The sequence below is a fragment of the Cydia pomonella genome, chromosome 8 (assembly GCF_033807575.1).
Source record: "Cydia pomonella isolate Wapato2018A chromosome 8, ilCydPomo1, whole genome shotgun sequence".
Taxonomy (NCBI): domain Eukaryota; kingdom Metazoa; phylum Arthropoda; class Insecta; order Lepidoptera; family Tortricidae; genus Cydia; species Cydia pomonella.
In genome coordinates, this window is record NC_084710.1 from 10,180,742 (window position 1) to 10,200,444 (window position 19,703).

Consider the following 19,703-nt stretch of genomic DNA (forward strand, 5'->3'; position numbering starts at 1 on the left):
GCAGGTTGTGACGGAAACCAAATCAGCAACTACAGAACCCTACACTGAGTATGGTCCGACACGCTATTGGCCGGTTTTTTGTTTCTAACCTGTTAACTTCCAGAACCCAAACTAACAATTTATATAAGTCGATCATTATCGGAAGTATCAGTATAAAAATAGCAATTTTTTGTTACGGTTTAAGGATAATGATTAACCGTTAACTTTCACTAAATCTTCCCAAATGTAACGGATTAACGTTCAACGAAATTAGCTTTTTTTTAATGGATTAGCGGTTAACGAAGTTAACTATTTAATTGATAAAAACGGAACCAATCTGTATATATATAAATTCAAACAAAAAAAAAACCGGTTCAGAAGTGACAGAGTTATGAAGTAACAAACATTAAAATCCTCCTTTATAAATCATGAAGTCGGTTAAAAAAAACATGACATTTAGATTGAGTTCCTTTAGAAAATCGTTTTTAAACATATCTTTCTATTTGGACAGTACTAAGCACTGACGAACGGTTTCAAAAGAGGAAAGTATCACAGATCAGTCCCGGCCATTCAAATAGGATATGCCGCTCGTGGAGGACCGGAATTGAAAGTCATTTGAAAAATGGACTCTGTGAATTTTAGGTAAGTACTCAGGTACGTCGTTTTGATTTATCACTACCAAAGAGAGATTGTAGAAGAGGGTGAAGTCTAGAAACCTAGTGTCTACGAGTTTTAACAGCAGAATTACACAACGACAGTCGACGATGCCACACGCTTCATTGTATGTTCCATAAGTAAGACAGCCTACCAATAATCTCACCTGTACAGTGTGTAAATCCTATAGGTGATAAATTAAGCCAGATATAGAATTTATCCGTATAATCATTAAGAAGTTTTTTTGAGTTATGCTTAATTATGACACCGTAATTATTTTAAAAAAAAAAATCCAGCAGTATTGTACTGCAAACATTACGAAACATAACATGACATGACATTACGAGATTACGAGCTTTTTAATACTCGTACATAACCAACCAACAACAAGTGTTGACAGTTACTTACTTCAAAAAGCTCGTATCTCGTAACTTATGTGGTGCTTTATATTACAGGCCGAGTTATTTTGTATAACAGTCAATATTTGCATTGTATTTTTAAGCAAAATTTATCTCAATATACTAATTAGTTCGTAATTCGTATATGCTAACCATCGTTTCAATATTCGTTCGTATCGAAATAACCCACCCTTATAGGTAATTTATATTCACCCGACAAGCAAATGTTCAATTTCTACAAAGAATTATAGCAATATACATAGTAAACTACGCCTATTATAAAATGTATTTGCTGTAAGTATTTAACACTGTTGCGACCCTTTTGGGACTATATTCAAAAGATTTACTATCAGCAGATATGCAAATGTAAAAATAGTTTATAAAAAGTATTTAAATACAAAATACAAATACTTCCTTTACATACTATTGGAAATCAAAGAGTTTGGAAATGGAAAATATAAAATAGTTGTAAATTTTCTATTTAAATAAAATATTCCACTTTTTAGGGTTCCGTAGCCAAATGGCATAAAACGGAACCCTTATAGTTTCGCCATGTCCGTCTGTCTGTCTGTCCGAGGCTTTGCTCCGTGGTCGTTAGTGCTAGAAAGCTGAAATTTGGCATGGATATATAAATCAATAAAGCCGACAAAGTCGTACAATAAAATCTAAAAATTTAATTTTTTTTAGGGTACCTCCCCTACACGTAAAGTGGGGCTGATTTTTTTTTTCGCTTCAACCCTAAAGTGTGGGGTATCGTTGGAAAGGTCTTTCAAAACTAATAGGGGTTTTCAAGAAACATTTTTTGATAAAGTGAATATATTCGGACATAATCGCTCCGAAAGAAAAAAAATGTGTCCCCCCCCCCTCTAACTTTTGAACCATAGGTCCAAAAAATATGAAAAAAATCGTGGAAGTAGAGCTTAAGAAAGACATTAAATGAAAACTATAGCGGACATGATCAGTTTAGCTGTTTTTGAGTTATCGCAAAAAGTTTTCCCTTCATAGTAAAAAGACTTACTTTAATTACGTACTGATTATGCAAATTTGCCTATTTGTTTAACTCGGGTGAAAGGTACCATTTACTACACTTTAAGCTCCAGTTTAGCTTATTGTGACGGAAGAGTAACTACGGAACCCTACACTGAGCGTGGCCCGACATGCTCTTGGCCGGTTTTTTTAACAACTCGCTACGCTCGTGGTCATGTGCGACGATACTGATCACATTAAAAATGGTTTTCTTAAAAAGGTATTTAAATACAAAATAGATATTTTGTATTTGTATTTTAAATAAAAGTATTCCAAATAAGTCACATCTCTGAATCAGAGCATCTAGAAGTGGTCAGGTGAGACCACTTATGTTATTCGTGAAAACGATATATCTAGCGGATATAGCTATAAAGGATATATATATACTACTAGCTGTTGCCCGCGACTTCGTACGCGTGGATTTGTATGTTGGTGTTTATATACATGAGCATAGAACATTATGCAGCAAAAGGTAGCAGTAGGGACGGTTAATCACTTGTTAAAATAATTATACAACACATGAGATTTGTCTGACACAACCTACGAAGTTTCAAGCCCCTAAGTGATAAAATTGTTCTAGATATAATCCCTCTCAATCCCGAAGATTTTCAAGTCCACTATTCCAATTGAATGCAAACTTTAAACCCTTTTTTCACCAATTTAGGGGATTAATACAAACTTCCAATGAACGCCATTTTTACTCTCTTGGAATTAATTTCTAAAAACGCTGAAATCACTTTTCTTGTTTCCTATTATTGTGTTTTATACGATATTTCAAGATCCCTATTTACAAAATTTTCGTTCCCGGTGCAAACTTACAACCCTTTTTTCACTTAGGGAATGAATTTGTCTGTGAATTTGTGTGTGTTGTGTATCAGTTTTCGTCTATAGGAATATAGAGGTAATGCCCATTTACCAAGTTTCAAGTTCCTAGCTTAAAAGAAAACTCGTACTTCATATAAACTTCTATCCCCTTTTTCTAGGGGTTGAATTATCAAAAACGTTAAAATAACCTTTTTTTTAAATAATGTAATGTTTATCATTTGTAATGGATTCATAATTTCAACCCCTATAATTTAACCCTTTTAAGAGAAGAATTATTAAAAACGCTGAAATATTTTTTGTTTTATTCTAATAATATGTCCATATACAAAGTTTCAAGTCCCGCACTCAAAATAATGTTTAACCTCCATACAAACTTTCAACCCCTTTTTCACAGCCTTGGGGGATGAATTTTCAAAAACGCTTAAAATTGTTTTCTTCTCTTTTTATGAAGTACCAATTTACGAAGTTTCTAGTTCCTAGCTTAAGTTAAATTTTAAACCTCATACAAATTATCAATCCCTTTTTAACCCATTTTGGGGATACATTTTTAAAAACGGTGAAATAACTTTTCTTGCATTCTAATAATATGCCGTGGTACAACGATTGAAGTCCCGAACTCACAAAAATGTTTGATCTCCGTACAAACTTTCAACCCCTTTTTCACCATCTTGTAGGATGAATTTTCAAAATAAATTTTGAATCCCATAAAAACATTTAACCCCTATTTAACCCCTTTAGGGGATGAATTAAAAAAACTCTGAAATTAGTTTTCTTGCGTTTTAATAATATGCTTACTTGCAAAGTTTCGAATCCCGCCCTCAAAAAAAAGTTTGATCTCCATACAAACTTTCAACCCCTTTTTCTTCGCCTGTAGGGATGAATTTTCAAAAACGCTGAAATTAGTTTTCTTCTATTTTAATAAAATACCTTTTTACAAAGTTTTAATTTCCTAGCTCAAAATAAAGCTTGAACCCCATACAAACCTTCATCCTCTTTTTAACCCCTTTAGATGAATTTTTAAAAACGCTGAATTTACTTTTCTTGTGTTTTAATAATATGCCTACGTACAAAGTTTTATATCCCGCATTCAAATAATATTTGATCTCCATACAATATTTCATCCCCATTTTCATCACCTTAGGGAATGAATTTTCAAAAACGTTAGTTTTCTTGTATTTAAATAAAATAACTTTTTACAAAGTATCAAATTCCTAGCTTAAAATAAAATTTGAACCCCATACAAACTTTCTTCCTCTTTTTAACCCCCTTAATGGTTGAATTTCTCAAAATCGCTTCTTAGCTCTTGTACACTTTATAAATGCAACCTAGTGTGTAAATTTCAACTTTCTAGCATTTGTAGTTTGGGCTCTGCGTTAATGAGTCAGTCAGGACACGTGCATTTATATATATAGAAGATAAAATTAAATTTTGTCGTATCACATCATGTCGTAATACATATATGCGTTTTAGGTATTTGCGGTTTTAAAATGTCGTGAGTAACAACCTCACACCTATTTAAGTAAGTAATTACCTTTTTTTACACTACGTCGGGGGCAAACAAGCATAAGGCCCGCCTGATGGTTAAGCAGATTCCGTAGCCTATTAAGCAGCCGGTTAAGCAGATATGTACGCATGCAACTCCAGAGGACCTTCACGCCCGCCCCCCAGATGTTCGCTGGTCACAAGCCCAACCACGTGAGCTCGTACCCCGTGAATAGCCCCGAAGCCCTCAAAGCGCAGGTTGGCCACCATGACGACCAAGCCATGACGGCCAACCAAATCCGAAGGGGCAAGCAAGAAGGAGAAGAACGCCAGCAGCTTATTGCTGGAAACATAGACCATGCCGTCGTTACGGCACGCGACATATGCAGCCAAAAAGGGCCTCGCCCTGATATGGCCCCCCACACCTCTAGAAAGGGGGAGTGTCAGAAGACCACGCGACGAACTCCAGAGGACTTACATGCGCGGTGCCCATCCTTATCCGCCGCACCCTCGTTGAGTTCTGGTAACCTTACTCACCGGCAGGGACACAACCCTAGGATCTAAACCCTAAACACTAGTGTGTTATTTAGCTGCGGTTTTCTGTAAGGTGGAGGTGCTTCCCCAGTTGGGCTCTGCTCTAGATCTGGAATGATATCCACTGTGCTGTGCCCTACCACACAAAGCGAGATGACATTCCCAATGCCCATGCCTCTCTTTTCATGGGCGTCGCCAAGGGTGGGGGGGTAGGGGGCAGAGAAAAAAAAATCTAACTAAATGTATGCCCTTCCCCCTCCCCTTGGCCATCAGCCATATGAACTGCCCGTCCTTAGATATACGTCAATGTTAATAGTGTTTTGTTATTGAGAAAAAACTTATTGCACTCAATCACAGGGCAAGTGAAACTTAGTATTAAGTTTTTTAATTATTATTTACCTAGCCAGTAAGTAAAATTAATATTTCACCAACAACCAAGTACATAATCCACATTCCTTCCTCTGACATTTTTTAAAGTCCGTTATCTTTGGGGTATGACTAAGTACATTTAAGGAAAGTATTGTTGTAAAACGGACATTATATTTAAATCCATCAAACAATTTACAACTACGACATATCAATGACATTTCGAATTTTGATCGTCCGAAATAGTACGTATAATAACTAAGTAGTACTAGTATATTGCGTGTATGCAAGTGTGTGTGCAAATGTATAAGCTCCTACTAAAAACTAAGCAATATGTAAATAGGCCCTAAAGCAAGTGCTACGTTTGTAGGGGTCTTGTCAGATAAAAATAAATCATTGATTATCTCCAAAATAAAGTTAATTATAATACCGGTTTATTTGAGCAAGTTACTTAATTTAAGCTCAAGAATGCACCCTTAAAATTAACGGAATTGAAAAAAAACCGTGTATAACATGAAAAAATATCCGGTTAAGTGCGAGTTCGTTTTACTCGCGCACCGAGGGTTCCGTAGAAACTTTGAATTATCTCGTATAACTTTATAGGCTAAAGACTTTTGATCAGAAGTAGATACCTATACTAAGTATAATTGTGTACAGCGCCATCTATCGGCAAATTGCCTAATTTGCGCGATGTGCACGTATGTTGGTTTTTCGAGGATAATTCTCTATCATGTGAACCAATTTCAAAGATTGTTCTTTTATTTGAAAAAAGGTATATTTAATGTACGGAACCATAAAAACACTCAAAGCAGCAAGTTCAAAACGATAGCCTATTTTATTATCAGGTATTATGTTAGTAGGTACCTACACATGTTTGCGTAAACCTAATTCAGCCACCAAGCTATAAAATGCGCGCGTTAACATCCATACGTTGGATAACAAGTTTTGTTAGTTCCTTTCCTTTGTCAAAACGCAAATAATGACGGCTACACGTTTGAAGTATACTTTTTGTATATTTACTATGTTAAATTTCTTCCCTGGTTCAATGATGGCGGAGATTGAGAACGCAACCGAGAAGTATTATTTTGATACACATTTTTTTTCTATCCGTAGTTAAAATGCCGCATTCACATGTCATCACTACTTTGAATAAATCTCGTATCTCACTGCTGCTCAAAGTTGAAACATTTTTCTTTACGCTGACGGAACGAAAGGACGGACGGACGGAAAGATACAACATTTTTCAAAGTGGTGACGCTATGCTATGACTCGCGAGGCGAATAGCGAATGTGAATATGAGCGTTTCTTTTTTTGCAATTTTTTTTGTGACTTTTTTGCCACTCTAGTGTTATTTTTAGTAGAGATGCACCGAATATTCGGTTACTATCCGGTATCCGGCCTATCTGGCCCTTATTTTAATATCCGGTCGGATACCAGATAGTAGATAGATAGATAGAATACTCTTTATTGGCACGCCTCAGTAAAAATATACAAGAAGTAATTTTATTCTGAGGTAAACAAATTGAATCTAAAAACGGTCACGGTAACCATAATACTCGTTTATATTAGCTTAAAACAACATATTATATAATGTATTGTGCCATGGACGTACAAAAGAAATTTAATAATTTTTGCACGTATTATTTCAGAGTTTTTCGGCAACAACTAACAAACGATTCTTCTTATTTTCGTATAACCCTACCTCTTAAAAGAGTCCCTCGCTGTAAAGTACTATAAATTAAGTTGCTTCGTGTTCGTAATGATATATTAAAACTCGTTTTGAACCTAGAAATAAATCGGCGCGATCATTCCTATTGAAACAGGTCAAACCCAGTCGGATAGTCAGGCCGAATATCCGCTATGCGGCCAAACAACTATCCTTTGCATCTCTAATTTCTAGTCATATCGCGGGCCCTTTTCATCCGTATAGGATAAAAAGTGTCCCAAAAATTCCATACATTTTTCAAACTTTCCTTTTTGTTACCGCCATACAAAATATATGGGGAAACGGTAACAGAATAGGCAAAAATCTACGGGACATTTTTTATCCCACTAGTATGTGACATAATTAACATACTAATGGGATAAATGGGATTGAGTGGGAGCCCATACATAAAAAGTACGCAATTATAGTTTGGTATACGAAATGTTGATTCAACCATTACAGTCGACGAGTAGACAAAAGATAATTTTAAAGCGACTGCATATCATTTTAACACATTTAGGTCCCCCGCTTTTTCATACAGTAAAACGGGCCGTTCCATCATTCATCTATCACACACAATGTAAGTATACTTAGTCAGGTCATAAATTCTGTCACAAAGATAAAAAAGTTATAGGAACAGATCCCGTATTACTCATATATATATATATAGGTTGAAAGCTTATTACTTATAATATAATTCAACATAATTTGCGGTCTTAGTTTTGCATAATTCTATGTAATATTCGCAAAAAAGTTATAAAAAACATACAAAAAATACGCGATCTCTTTAAGGTGATTTTGATCCCTATTTATTTCTTTTTCTTTTTTACATGGTTGAATCTTACATAAAACAAAATCTGGATCTTTTATCTTTCTAAAAATATATTATTCATGCATATTGGACTGCATCTGTATTGACTGTACATGTTTTACCAAACCTACTCGTTGGAGGGTAGTCAATAATAAGCGTGGTAGCTGAAAAGTACCCTAAGTTTGAAGGGCTTAGTTAGCTGAAGTACAGACCTATCGGATAATTAAATGCTGGTGATAAAATAACGTTCTAACAGTCGGTTGATACAAATAAACAATTATACCTATTTTCTTTTTATTAATTTGACACTGATTTTCACTACCTCATGTAAAGTATTTTTCTTACAATCCAGCCACGTATTTGCATCTAACGACAATCCAAAGTAAACAAGTAGTAAATAAATTTAAACTAATTATATTACGTTTTCATTACAATAAAACAAGCTTTCAAATCAGGGTTTTTTCAATTTTTTATTAAAAGCTTTGTATTACATTTATTATAACCCCTTCCGGGAGGTTGACCCTCTGTTGCCTCCCAAGTCCATCCATTCGCTCGTCCCGATCCAAAGTGATCTCGCAGCTAATCTCCCTTCCAGGTTTCGCTTACCCCTTCCTCGCCAATCGAGTTTTTTTTATCCAACCCCACGGCCCCTAATCACCAGGTTAGGGGCCGTGGGGTTGGATAAACGATCGGTAGCGAAGAGCTGGCCCACACCAGCAACCCACACCGTCCCCAAAATGACGGCCACTCGACCACCCCACCAGTCGGTGGGGAAGCGACCCGCGACAGCCGCCGCAGCCATTGTGCGGTAGCGGCCCCTCATACCCCCCTGACGGGGGGTATCGACAGATTACTCGACTCGAGTTTTTTTTTATAGTGTTGCCATACAATAATGAATATTTACCCTAAAACCTGTCATTAATCACCAATTTTAATTAATTTTGCTAAATATTATTGATCAAATCATGACACATTTTATCAGTTAAACTTTGTGACAGAACCTATGACCTGACTAAGTACAGGTTAAAAAAGTACGATGTACCTATGTAATTTTTCAGATTTAATGAAGCGTATGTTATTGCAAAGGACGTACTCTCGGATTTTTTCGAGCTATTCCAGGCGTGTATGGAGTCGACAATGGCTAATCAAAAGTAAGTAACTTTCTAGTTTTTGGGTTTCTACACCGTGTTTTTTATTTTTATTTCCGTTAATTTCAAGGGTGCATTCCTGAGCTCAAATTAAGTAACTTACTCAAAGACACGGGTATTCTAATTATCTCCATTTCGGAGATGATCAATAAGTTATTTTCATCTTATAAGGCCCCTCCGAACGTATACACTTGCCTTAGGGCCTGTTGATTAGTGTTTGGCGACAAATTTAACCTATCCGGCGCTCTTCGCGGTCTAGCCGACCTCCTTGAAGTTGGGCTAGCTGTTTCCTCCACATTCAAGTCCTTTCCCTCTTCCTCTTTTCTAGCAGCTGGACTACACTCACTTCTAACGTTTTCGCCATTGGATTCGAAATCTAGAGGTCTATTTTTAAAATCTCTTCTCCAATCTCAAAATCTTTTCGCAATCTTTTTTTTTAGGATCTCTCTATTTTTAAAATTCTCTTCGATAAAAGGCTGAACTGGTGGCTCCTCACTCAAGGTTTTAGGTTTAGTTTCATTTTCAACATGTATGTCTGATTCGTATTCTACGTTAGGGCTAGAACAAAGCCTCAAGGAGGACGCATAGTAATACTTATGAATACCCTCAACATGAACCACATACCTCACAGATCTCAATTGGTTTAAAACAATTATTTTAACCCAACCCGTTCCTTTACTCAACTCCTTACCGTCCTTCCGTTAAAGTTATTTAATACTAGATCCCTATTTTCTTTATGAGTTTTTCTAGAAATGACTGGTTTTAGGTTTTTGTTTGAATAAAATTTCATTAGGTGACATTCCATTTGCATTAGGTGAGTTCAGAGTAAGTAAAACGGAAATCCTGCAAATGTACGTATCTAGATTTACTAATAGTACGTATTTAGGATTAAGGTAAGTCCTACTACAAGTACTACAACTACTACTACTACTAAATATAGAATACATATGTATATGTGTGTGTGTATGTGTGCACTAGGTAAGGATTAGGGGTAAGGTAAGGTAAGTTCTAATCTAGCTAAGAATGTTTTAACAGTATAAACGCTCCGTTCCACTAATCTTTTAGATTTTACGGAGGAATCTTGAGTGCTTCACATCCATTAGCTTTTAAAAACGTACAAATTGCCAAGAGTTAAAAGGTGGACTAATATCACTAACTAATTGGGCTGGTATAAAAGCAAATTTCTTACATAATTTTTCAATAATGGTTGGAATGGCTGTGGTAACCTGCATAAAATGTACATCTAACCATTTTGATCTAGAATCCACAATCAATAGATATATAGTCATTTTACATAAAATAATCAATATGAACCCTTTCAAAATTACTCTCTGTAGGGTTCCAGGAACCTAGTGATCATGCATAAGTAAAACTTCCAGAAGTTTGTCCACTAACAGAATTCTTTCATAAACATTTTAGATTGTTTGTTTTGAGTTCTGGTGCTTTCAAGATCAGTGGCGGGGCAAGACCAAAATTTTATGTGGGGAAGGTACATTTTGCGAGGCCCTCTGGTGGCACTGGCATTTTTACCTTACCCAGATATAGGTACTACTGTACTGCGAGGCCGGAGGCGGGGGGGCCCACGTCGCCCACGCCTAACGCCGCCTCTGTTCAAGATAGCCTCCACTTACTTTGGTAAAGATTTCATCCCAGCTTTGCTAATATAATATGGCCTAGAACTAAAACTAACTTTATATTTATTCTTACATTGTAGAATAGTAAGCGTTTCAACACGTTTCCAAATTCTGATCACAATTCAAAAGACCCTTGCCTTTTACCACAATATCATCAAAATAAAACACTTGACATTCCCTAATCCCTCTAAAATTTTGTCCATATCACACTGAAGTACGGAGGGTCCACTTGAAGCCTAAGATTGCAAATTGCAACCTGGTTGGTCGAAATAAGCCTAATTGAGTGTTGATTCACGAGAGATCTCTTCTAATAACTGTTGATATGCACCCGATAAGTCTAAAACACAGAAAACACTACCCCCAGACAACTCAGTAAAAATGTCCTCGGGTATTGGAAGAGGATATTGTGTTCACTGACGAGTCCAGTACTAGTAGTCCTTTAATGTCACTTTATAATCAATACGAACACGTATTTTCTTGTTAGGTCTTTGTGCAACTACAATTGGACTAGCCCATTTACTATGCCCTACTTTTTCCTGTTAAAGAATGATTAAGTTAACAAAACAAAGTGTTTTTTTTACTTTATTCATATATAATTATTTTTCTACTTCCAATTTATTTGAATAGCAGACGTCACCGTTGATCGTAGAGCTGGCAGCTTCCTCGCACAGAGAATAAGTATTGCGATACAGCGAGGAAATGCTGCCAGCATCTACGGCACCGTGCTTCAGAAGGATAGTTTTTAATTATTAGTTTTAAGATTATTTTATTTATTATTAGATTTCGTAAATTAAATATTAAAGTTTGTTGAAACAGATAGTATATGGTTATACGAAATTTTTCCTTGAACTTACACGGAATTGTAGCACATACTTAGATTACTTCCTGTGATTATTAAAAGTATTAGAACAAATTAAATATTATAATTGAATAAAGCATAGTATAAGCTTACAGTACGAATATAAGTATATAGTAATCTATGGTATAAGCTTTGTGAAAGTATTCTGCTCCTAGGAGCTTAAGTTTTAAACTTGCTTTCAATTTCAGAATATGAGAGGATCTAGAGTCAAACAAAGCTATGTTGGCAACGATTTTGATAGCCCAGCCTGTGCAAGTGTTAAGTAAACGTCATAATTTCATAGAAGTATGACGTTTAAAATAACATCTTCATTGTCTAGGCTGTTCAAATCGCTGCCAACTTATCTTGGTATGACTCTATCTTTCTCATAAACTTTTGCATCTTATTTCTTTCTAATTTCTTGAATAAGTTTTTCTCCTCCATACCTTCCAGAGATTGATAATAAACATAGATGACGAACTCGCTCCACAAAATTACCCCACTCATATTTTGCCGCGGAGCTGTTTAATTCGCAAATGGCGGCCGTTGTCACAGTCGTAGCAAGAAATATTCTAATTATATCTTTAACAAAAACTGTAGTGTTGAAGCAAAAAAAAAAACCCCCCACTTTACGTAAAGGGGAGGTACCCTAAATTAAAAATATTTTTTTAGATTTTATTGTACGACTTTGTCGGCTTTATTGATTTATATATCCATGCTAAATTTCAGCTTTCTAGCACTAACGGCCACGGAGCAATGCTTCGGACAGACAGACAAACAGACAGACGCACATGGCGAAACTATAAGGGTTCCTAGTTGACTACAGAACCCTAAAAAGGAAGGGGGGGGGTGTCGATCTATGAACTCAAAACAAAAACGGCCGTTTTAACTTTGGCCGCCTAGATTGACGAATCCAGCAACGTAAAAACTGTTATGATGTATTTAAAAGGTACTTAAATACAAAATACAGTACGTAGCGGCCCCCTTTTTTTAAATATCTATCATTAAATTTAAATAAACACAATTATTTAGCAGTGGCACTAGTGGGCACGTTAATGGGCTCTTAACCGCACAATAAGGCACATTAACACGCTTTTATCAGGTCGATCTGTATGTAACTATAACTATGTAGTGGAATCTAAGGTAACTAATTTAACCATCTTCCAAGGATCGTAGCGTCATGAAAAAAAAGCTGTATGTAGTTCTGATGCCAATACAATAATATGGTTCTGTCGAACTGATCTGATGATGGAGCCGGAAGATATGAACATTATGAACTGAAACTTCTTGATGGAACAAAAGTTTACGCTTCACAGTAAAAAGACGTACATCCACAGTTCATCCCTTGGTTAACAATCTACTATACTTTAAGCTCCATTTTAGCTTATTGTGACGGAAAAGTAACTACGGAACCCTACTCTGAGCATGGCCCGACATGCTCTTGGCCGGTATATTCTAAATATCTATCGCTAAATTTAAACAATCAAAATTATTTTCCAGTGGCGCTAGTGAGCACGTTGATGGGCTCTTAAATGATGTGCTATTCGTTCCAACAAACGTTGGAAAAAAAATGGAATTGCCTTTCACATATAATTTAGCTAGGATCATATTATTCTGATTACTCTTGATTAATACAGGTTTTATATGGGGATGATGTTCTGCAATTTTTTAAGCAATCAATGATATTTAAAAAAATCATTTTTTTGTTCAAGTAATTGTATTGGTTAGTTAAATGTGTGGTAGTAATAGTTAATACTAATCGTCTTTGTAGTTGGCGCTTCTTTTATGTGTACAATTATTAAATTGTTAAAATTGCAAGGAAAATAGAGATAAAAACAATAAAGTTATTTTTCCATACAAACTGTTACATTGACAACGTGTCAAATACGAATTTCTGCAAATCGAAAATCGATATCTGAGAAACCAAGATGAAAATCGATATCTGAGAAACCAAGAGGACCTTTATAAGGAATCTGAGGTCAAAAATTAAAAATGCCCGCCATCTTGGATGTCTGCATTTGTGCTCTGGTCAAGATGAAAATCGATATCTGAGGATCCGAGCGGAATTTTTGATTAACAAAAGCTATGTTTTATTTGTTGAACCTGTTAAAATATTTTTTATAGTTTAAAAATAATTTTAATGAGCAATTCCTAGTGAGCAACTTTTCAAATCTCAAATTTTTGAAGCTATGTTACTGTCGCGCTGCGGTGTGCGGGAGTGCGGGCGTGCGATAAAGACAACTGCAGCTCGGACTAAAGTTCCGACGCAAAAATCTCAAAAATCGAGGTTTCGCCCTCAACTGTTTCCTCCTCCAAAACGCAACCAATTATTATGACATTTTTGAAACTGCAAAAAGAAGAAATAATCTATGTTTTGATTTTTTGGATATTTTTTGTCATATTTCTATACTGCGCCTTTTTTGCAGCCAATTTAATTGAGCCGTTTTTGCGATTTTCGAGGCGCTGTAAGTTTCTTCAAAATAATATAATCGAAAAAAGAAAAACATAGCGGCACAGATATTGATGATATTGATCTTATTTGAAAAAATCATTGCTCTAGGTTAAAAATCCAGGGAGGAAACAGTCGAGAGCGTTTATTAGGAAAAATCTCAACTAGGAATTCCAGTTAGCCGCAAAATGGCCTGTCGTATTATTATTTTTTACGGTGAAACTATAAATTATAGGAAAAAAGTCAAATTTTGCGATTATTGTATATAAAACGAGCATTCATATATAATTTTTTGTTGCCCTATTTCGAAGAAATAGCCTCTCTTTTGAGTTTTTCGACAAAATCGGCGCGTAGCGCCTTAACATCATTTTGATGTGAGAATGCCCATACCGTTTTGGCGGGCCCGTATCCAATTCAAACTATACTGTCCATGTCCAGCTCCTATAATTGGGTCGAGGTAGGTAGCGTTTAGTAACCACTTTCCAAATTTTATTATTTCTTACAGTTTCATAATAGATGACCTACAAAGTTACCTGTTTTACCCGGCGAAAACTACAGTGGGTTATGCTCCAAAATTCACAAGCAACCGTCGATTTTTTGCTAATCTGATAGGCACGCCTGAATTTCATCATATGATGGACAAAGACCTCGTGAAATTGAAGGAAAACTATATTAGGAAACTTAAGGCCTGTGATGTTATCGTGATGGACGAACATCTACTAGATGACATGTTGGACAGAGCGTACGAAACTTCTATGATCTAAATATGTTTAAATAAAGTAAAGTGATATAATTGACTCCGTATTTTTATACCTTAGCCTATCAATGCTTGCAACTCCAAAGACACAGATTAATAATTATATTTACACTACATATGGTGCTACTTTTCCGCACCCGTGCGGGAATTGGCACTTTCCGTGCATATTATGTCGAAACTTAGAGCCATATGTACTGTAAAACGTTGTACGATACACGTGCGCATAGGTAATTCGCAACTCGTGTCGATTTAAAACACTCCCTTCGATTGTGTTTTAATTTATCACCACTCGTTGCGAATTTCCTATGTTCTGCACTTGTATCGTAAATAACTATTCATATACAGTGTGTAAATCCAATACGGGCGATAAGTTAAACCAGATATATAATTTCGGATCCCTTTCTTTCGCATAATGATGCTTTGATTAGGTTATGCGCTGATGAACTGACTTAACCATATTTTATACTAATTAATCAGTCTTTTTAGAAGGAATATTTCCCGACAGATTAAAAATTTCCGTCATAAAACCGATATATAAAAAAGACGCCCAATCAATCCCTAGCAATTATCGACCTATTTCTCTTTTGCCCGCGTCCTCAAAGGTGTTTGAAACGGCAATGTTTCAAATATCTTTACTCATTCTGCGAAAAACACGATGTTTTTGACGACTGTCAGAACGGCTTTCGTAAGAACCGATCCACTGTCCTTGCTACTTACAAATTTATACAGGAGGTGCTAAATACCCTAAATAACAAAAAAAATATGCAGTTGGAATCCTTCTAGACATGACTAAAGCATACGACCGCGTACAATGTAACTTACAATTAGATAAATTATACGACATAGGAGTGAGAGGAATAACACATACTCGTAAATGGTTTTCTTCCTACCTAACAAATCGTAAGCAATACGTTGAAGTCCAATACCACGATCATAACATGGGCTTAATAACAAATGTTAAATCAGACGAGCAAACCATCAACCACTCTATACCACAGGGAAGTGTAATTAGCTGTTAGTTATTTATAATTTACATAAACGAACTCCCCAAAGTCATAGACAAATCATGCGTGTTATTTGTGGATGACGTTTCAATCCTGACATCATGTTCAAATAACGACACTCTGGACACGCCTTAATGACACAATGAATAAAGTAGTAAATTGGCTCAATGACCACAACCTGGAAATAAATCTAAACAAAACAAAAATCATGCAATTTAAACCAGCACAAAAGCGCGCTTTAGAAATTGATTATTCGTTTAACGGTTACAAACTGGACTGTGTAGATACCTTCACCCTATTAGGCTTTTATATCGACACAGGCGTAAACTGGAAAGCACATGTTCAGAAAATCAAGAATAAAATGCTCAAATTCATCTATGCCCTGCGAGAATTAAAAAAATCGACTAGTCTACACTAGGCAAAAATAGCCTAAAATGCATATGCCTATTCTTGGCTCAAGTACGGTATCATCCTTTGGGGAAATAGTGCTATTTAATAGATTGAGTTTGGGCAGCTAAAAAAAAATACGTGATATTATATATATAATTTTAGACTACTCTATAACATATATAAATATAAATCAAATCGGAACCGGACAGTTGGGTACCTTTCCTTGTTAATTATGACCCTGTATAAGGGGTATTACTGCAATGTTCTGCCGCCAGAGTGCAGCACTAGCACCTATAGTAAGCCATACATGTTGTGCCTTAAACTGTTATTGTCAAGTTTTCAAAGATAATAAAATATGTCATTGATGCATCAAGGCGGTTTGTTTACAAAGGACCTACCGGAAAACGCGAAAATCGAAATTTTGTTATCTGCCTCTTTATCGCTCGAATATGCAAGAGTGATGGAGAGGATAATGAAATTTCGATTTTCTTATTTCGCGGTAGACCCCCAGATTGTGATGGATTGTGGTAATGGCGCCCCCCTACGCAGAGCTTATAATATTTCCGTAATATTCCCTATTATTTTTTGGAAATTTTCCGAACAGCAATTTACTGCAAACTAGTAGTGCTAGTAACTGCCGTGTTGCTTTACACTGTGGGCCGAATTATTTTGTATGGTTAATATTTCATTGTATGTATTTCTAAGCAATATATCAATGTCAATGCCTCCCATGCAGTGTTGTAAAACTTGTAAAAAAAATGCTCCGAATAATCTAACTAATCGTGTTTTGGTTGGTGGTTGGTGAGTGGTCAAACAGTGTTTAAAATACTTTATATTTAAGCCTTTCTTGTAATGACTGTTTGTTTACCTAAATAAATTAAATATATATATATATATATATATATATACTTCATAAGTAGTTCCTATGTTAACCACCGTTAAAATATTCGCCTGTATCACCCCGTATTAAGAATAAGAATAATAATTGTTTATTTAAAAGAAAAAACCTTATTCACATTTATAAGATATCCTGCGGCCCCACACTAGGCTATGCCTGTCACGTGGCAGCCAGATTCAATTTGAAAAAAGTAGTTATATAAAGAAGCTAGTTACTCCGGTAACATACAGCCAAAGATAAGGTTAATCAAGAAATTAATTATAATAATTGTATTGAATTTACACACTGTAGAATGAGCACGCTCCTCCCCACCACGAATTTAATTACTTCACTCAGGGGCGGCAGATGGACTAGATGACCATCAGCCCGATTCGAAGAATGATTAAGACACGTTTAAGATCTTGGAAGGATCTTTAAAAGATCGATAACTAAACGACATGTCAAAATTGACATTGGTTGCCCGAATCAAGCTGCTACTATCAATTATACGACATACAAACGATATCTAAATGAGAACTTATCTAAACCAAAACTTGTCGTTATCGTATTTCATTCTTCGAATCGGGCCGCATATCTCTTAACAACGGGATGACGAAATGTTTAAAATGGCGAACCAGCGTTGCCGATGTATGTACAGTCAGGAACAGAAGTAACTAAGCGGGAGAGGTGATCAAAATGACCTTCACATCACACAACTTAATAAAAACTAGAGTATGAAAGCTGTTTTAAGGTCATTTTATACGCCTCTGTCGCTGTCGCTTAACAACTTCTGCTGCTGACTGTACAATGAAATAGATGTTGTTAATTTCAGGAAATACAATTCTATTAATACGGTAAGTTGGCACTTGGCTTCCCGTGTACCTACGTGGTGATTTGCGTTTTACAACTCCTTAAATCTCTGAATACGTCAAAATATGTTGATATGCACGCAAAAGCATATAAAGTCAGACCAAGATAACTCTGCAGCGATCGACACTTAACTGTGTCTGTGTCTGTGCTATAGACGTGCAAGTGTTATTTTTGAAGTTAAACTTCTATGAAATTATGAATACTTTAAATAATACTTCCACGTCTGTGCTATAAAAATCACTGCAAAGTAATCTTGGTCTTAATCTAAAAAAATCCGCAATATGGTGTGTCCACCTAATTCCGAAGGTGACACAAGCGCATTGCCAATGTCAATACTTATAAGTAAATATAAAGTCTACCCCACATCATAGAAAAATGTACCTACAAATGGCTGCCTAATAGCATTTCCTACAAATCGACCACGTAGTTATAGTTAATCTAACTGTATTGTACTCGTATGACATCATTACTGAGTTTTGCAACAGTTATACAAAACTTGCCAAAGCAAGGCGAGATCTGGGAGAGGTCTCACTTGTTCCATGCAGATTATCCTTATTAACCATTACGGTACCGGGACCGACGTAGAATCAGGCCTTTGCGTCTTATTTATAATCTTATTACAAAGGACCTCAGCGACCTTCATAGTCTAAATGGGTCTCAAGGATCTTCATACACTAAGTGAACAACTAATTTACTTTAGGTATCGGTACCTACATACGATTCAAGTGGGAACTTAGTACGGTACCTACAGACTTGGAATTGGCCATTGCAGAATGAAACTTAGCAAGTGGATTTAAGTAAACATTTAAGCCGACAACATATTTGTTTGTAAGTATAAACCTCCTCCTCATTCAAAGTCGGTTAAAAGTGCAATCACACGCGTCATGAAGATGAATCGATCGTATTATCGATTTTAGTGAAGGGCACTCCATGGTTTGTATTGTAATTATAGCTCAAGTAAATGAAAATAAGTAAGACTGAGTTATTCCTAAATAAGATAAATTAATTTCGTTTTACATTTAGTACTAAAGGAAAAAGATCAGTTTTAAAAATCCTCAGCCCAACACTTAATTGGGCGGCAACCATCGCGTAAATCGAAGCTGACAAGGTAAAATATCGTCATATTCAAATTCATCATTAGCAACATCATCTGTTGTAGATGTTTGTTGCGGCGCTAGTGGGTTTATGGGACCCCATCGCCGTTGATGGCTATAAAGTCCTATGGCAGCGCGGCATTTCTTCCCACATCGATCACACATAAATCGCGAGTCCGCAGGAGGTGGTGAAGACTTTTCTGCTTAAGGTTCTCCAGCCAGTCATAAAAAAGCTCAAAAATATAACATGCACTTTAACATCGATAATAGACGTTTTAACCAGATATTTGTGAACACCTTGGTCGCTCCGATATATCTGATGGTGACTGAACACTGCAATAGTTATTTACGATACAAGTGCAGAAAATAGGAAATTCGCAACGAGTGGTGATAAATTAAAATACCACCGAAGGGAGTGTTTTAAATCGACACGATTTGCGAATTACTTATTTGCACGTGTATCGTACAACTAATGAGGAAATTGCATTTTATCCACATGTGTTGTGAGGCAAAGTAATCTGATGCAAATTTTGACTTGTATCCTTATGTTGGCAGGCAGTTGACTTTTAAGTTTTAAATGATGATTTTGATTATTAAATATACCCTCCAATATATAACGTTATTATATAACGTTCATTTGGATTTGATTTGGGTTCATTTTGTTTAATATTTTACAGTTAGTATTTTCCTCTCGTTGGTGTGGTCAAAAATTTTGTTTCACTCGTTGGGAACATTAGTTTAACCTTCGTGCCTTGAAACCCTCGCAACGCTCAAGATTCCACTTTTTGAACCACTCGCTACGCCCGTAGTTCAGTTTTGGAATCATTCGCTTGCTCGGATATCTAGTGGCACAGTAGTGCCC

The 19,703-nt window shown here is 36.0% G+C and overlaps 1 protein-coding gene and 1 long non-coding RNA gene across 2 annotated transcripts in view; one reads left to right on the top strand and one right to left on the bottom strand.

The window, feature by feature from the left end:
- Positions 1-2,209, bottom strand: part of LOC133520525 (uncharacterized) — a 46,378-nt gene extending 44,169 nt beyond the window's left edge. The window contains exon 1 of the long non-coding RNA XR_009799771.1: positions 1,733-2,209. This is a non-coding gene — a long non-coding RNA (uncharacterized LOC133520525). The remainder of the gene's footprint in view (positions 1-1,732) is intronic.
- A 3,182-nt stretch (positions 2,210-5,391) lies between these two features.
- LOC133520527 (uncharacterized) lies at positions 5,392-14,646 on the top strand. Its single transcript, XM_061854998.1, has 3 exons — positions 5,392-6,341; positions 8,839-8,931; positions 14,355-14,646. The coding sequence occupies exons 1-3, from the start codon at positions 6,244-6,246 to the stop codon at positions 14,611-14,613; spliced, it is 450 nt and encodes a 149-aa protein (XP_061710982.1). The 5' UTR covers positions 5,392-6,243; the 3' UTR covers positions 14,614-14,646.
- Positions 14,647-19,703: the final 5,057 nt, after the last annotated feature.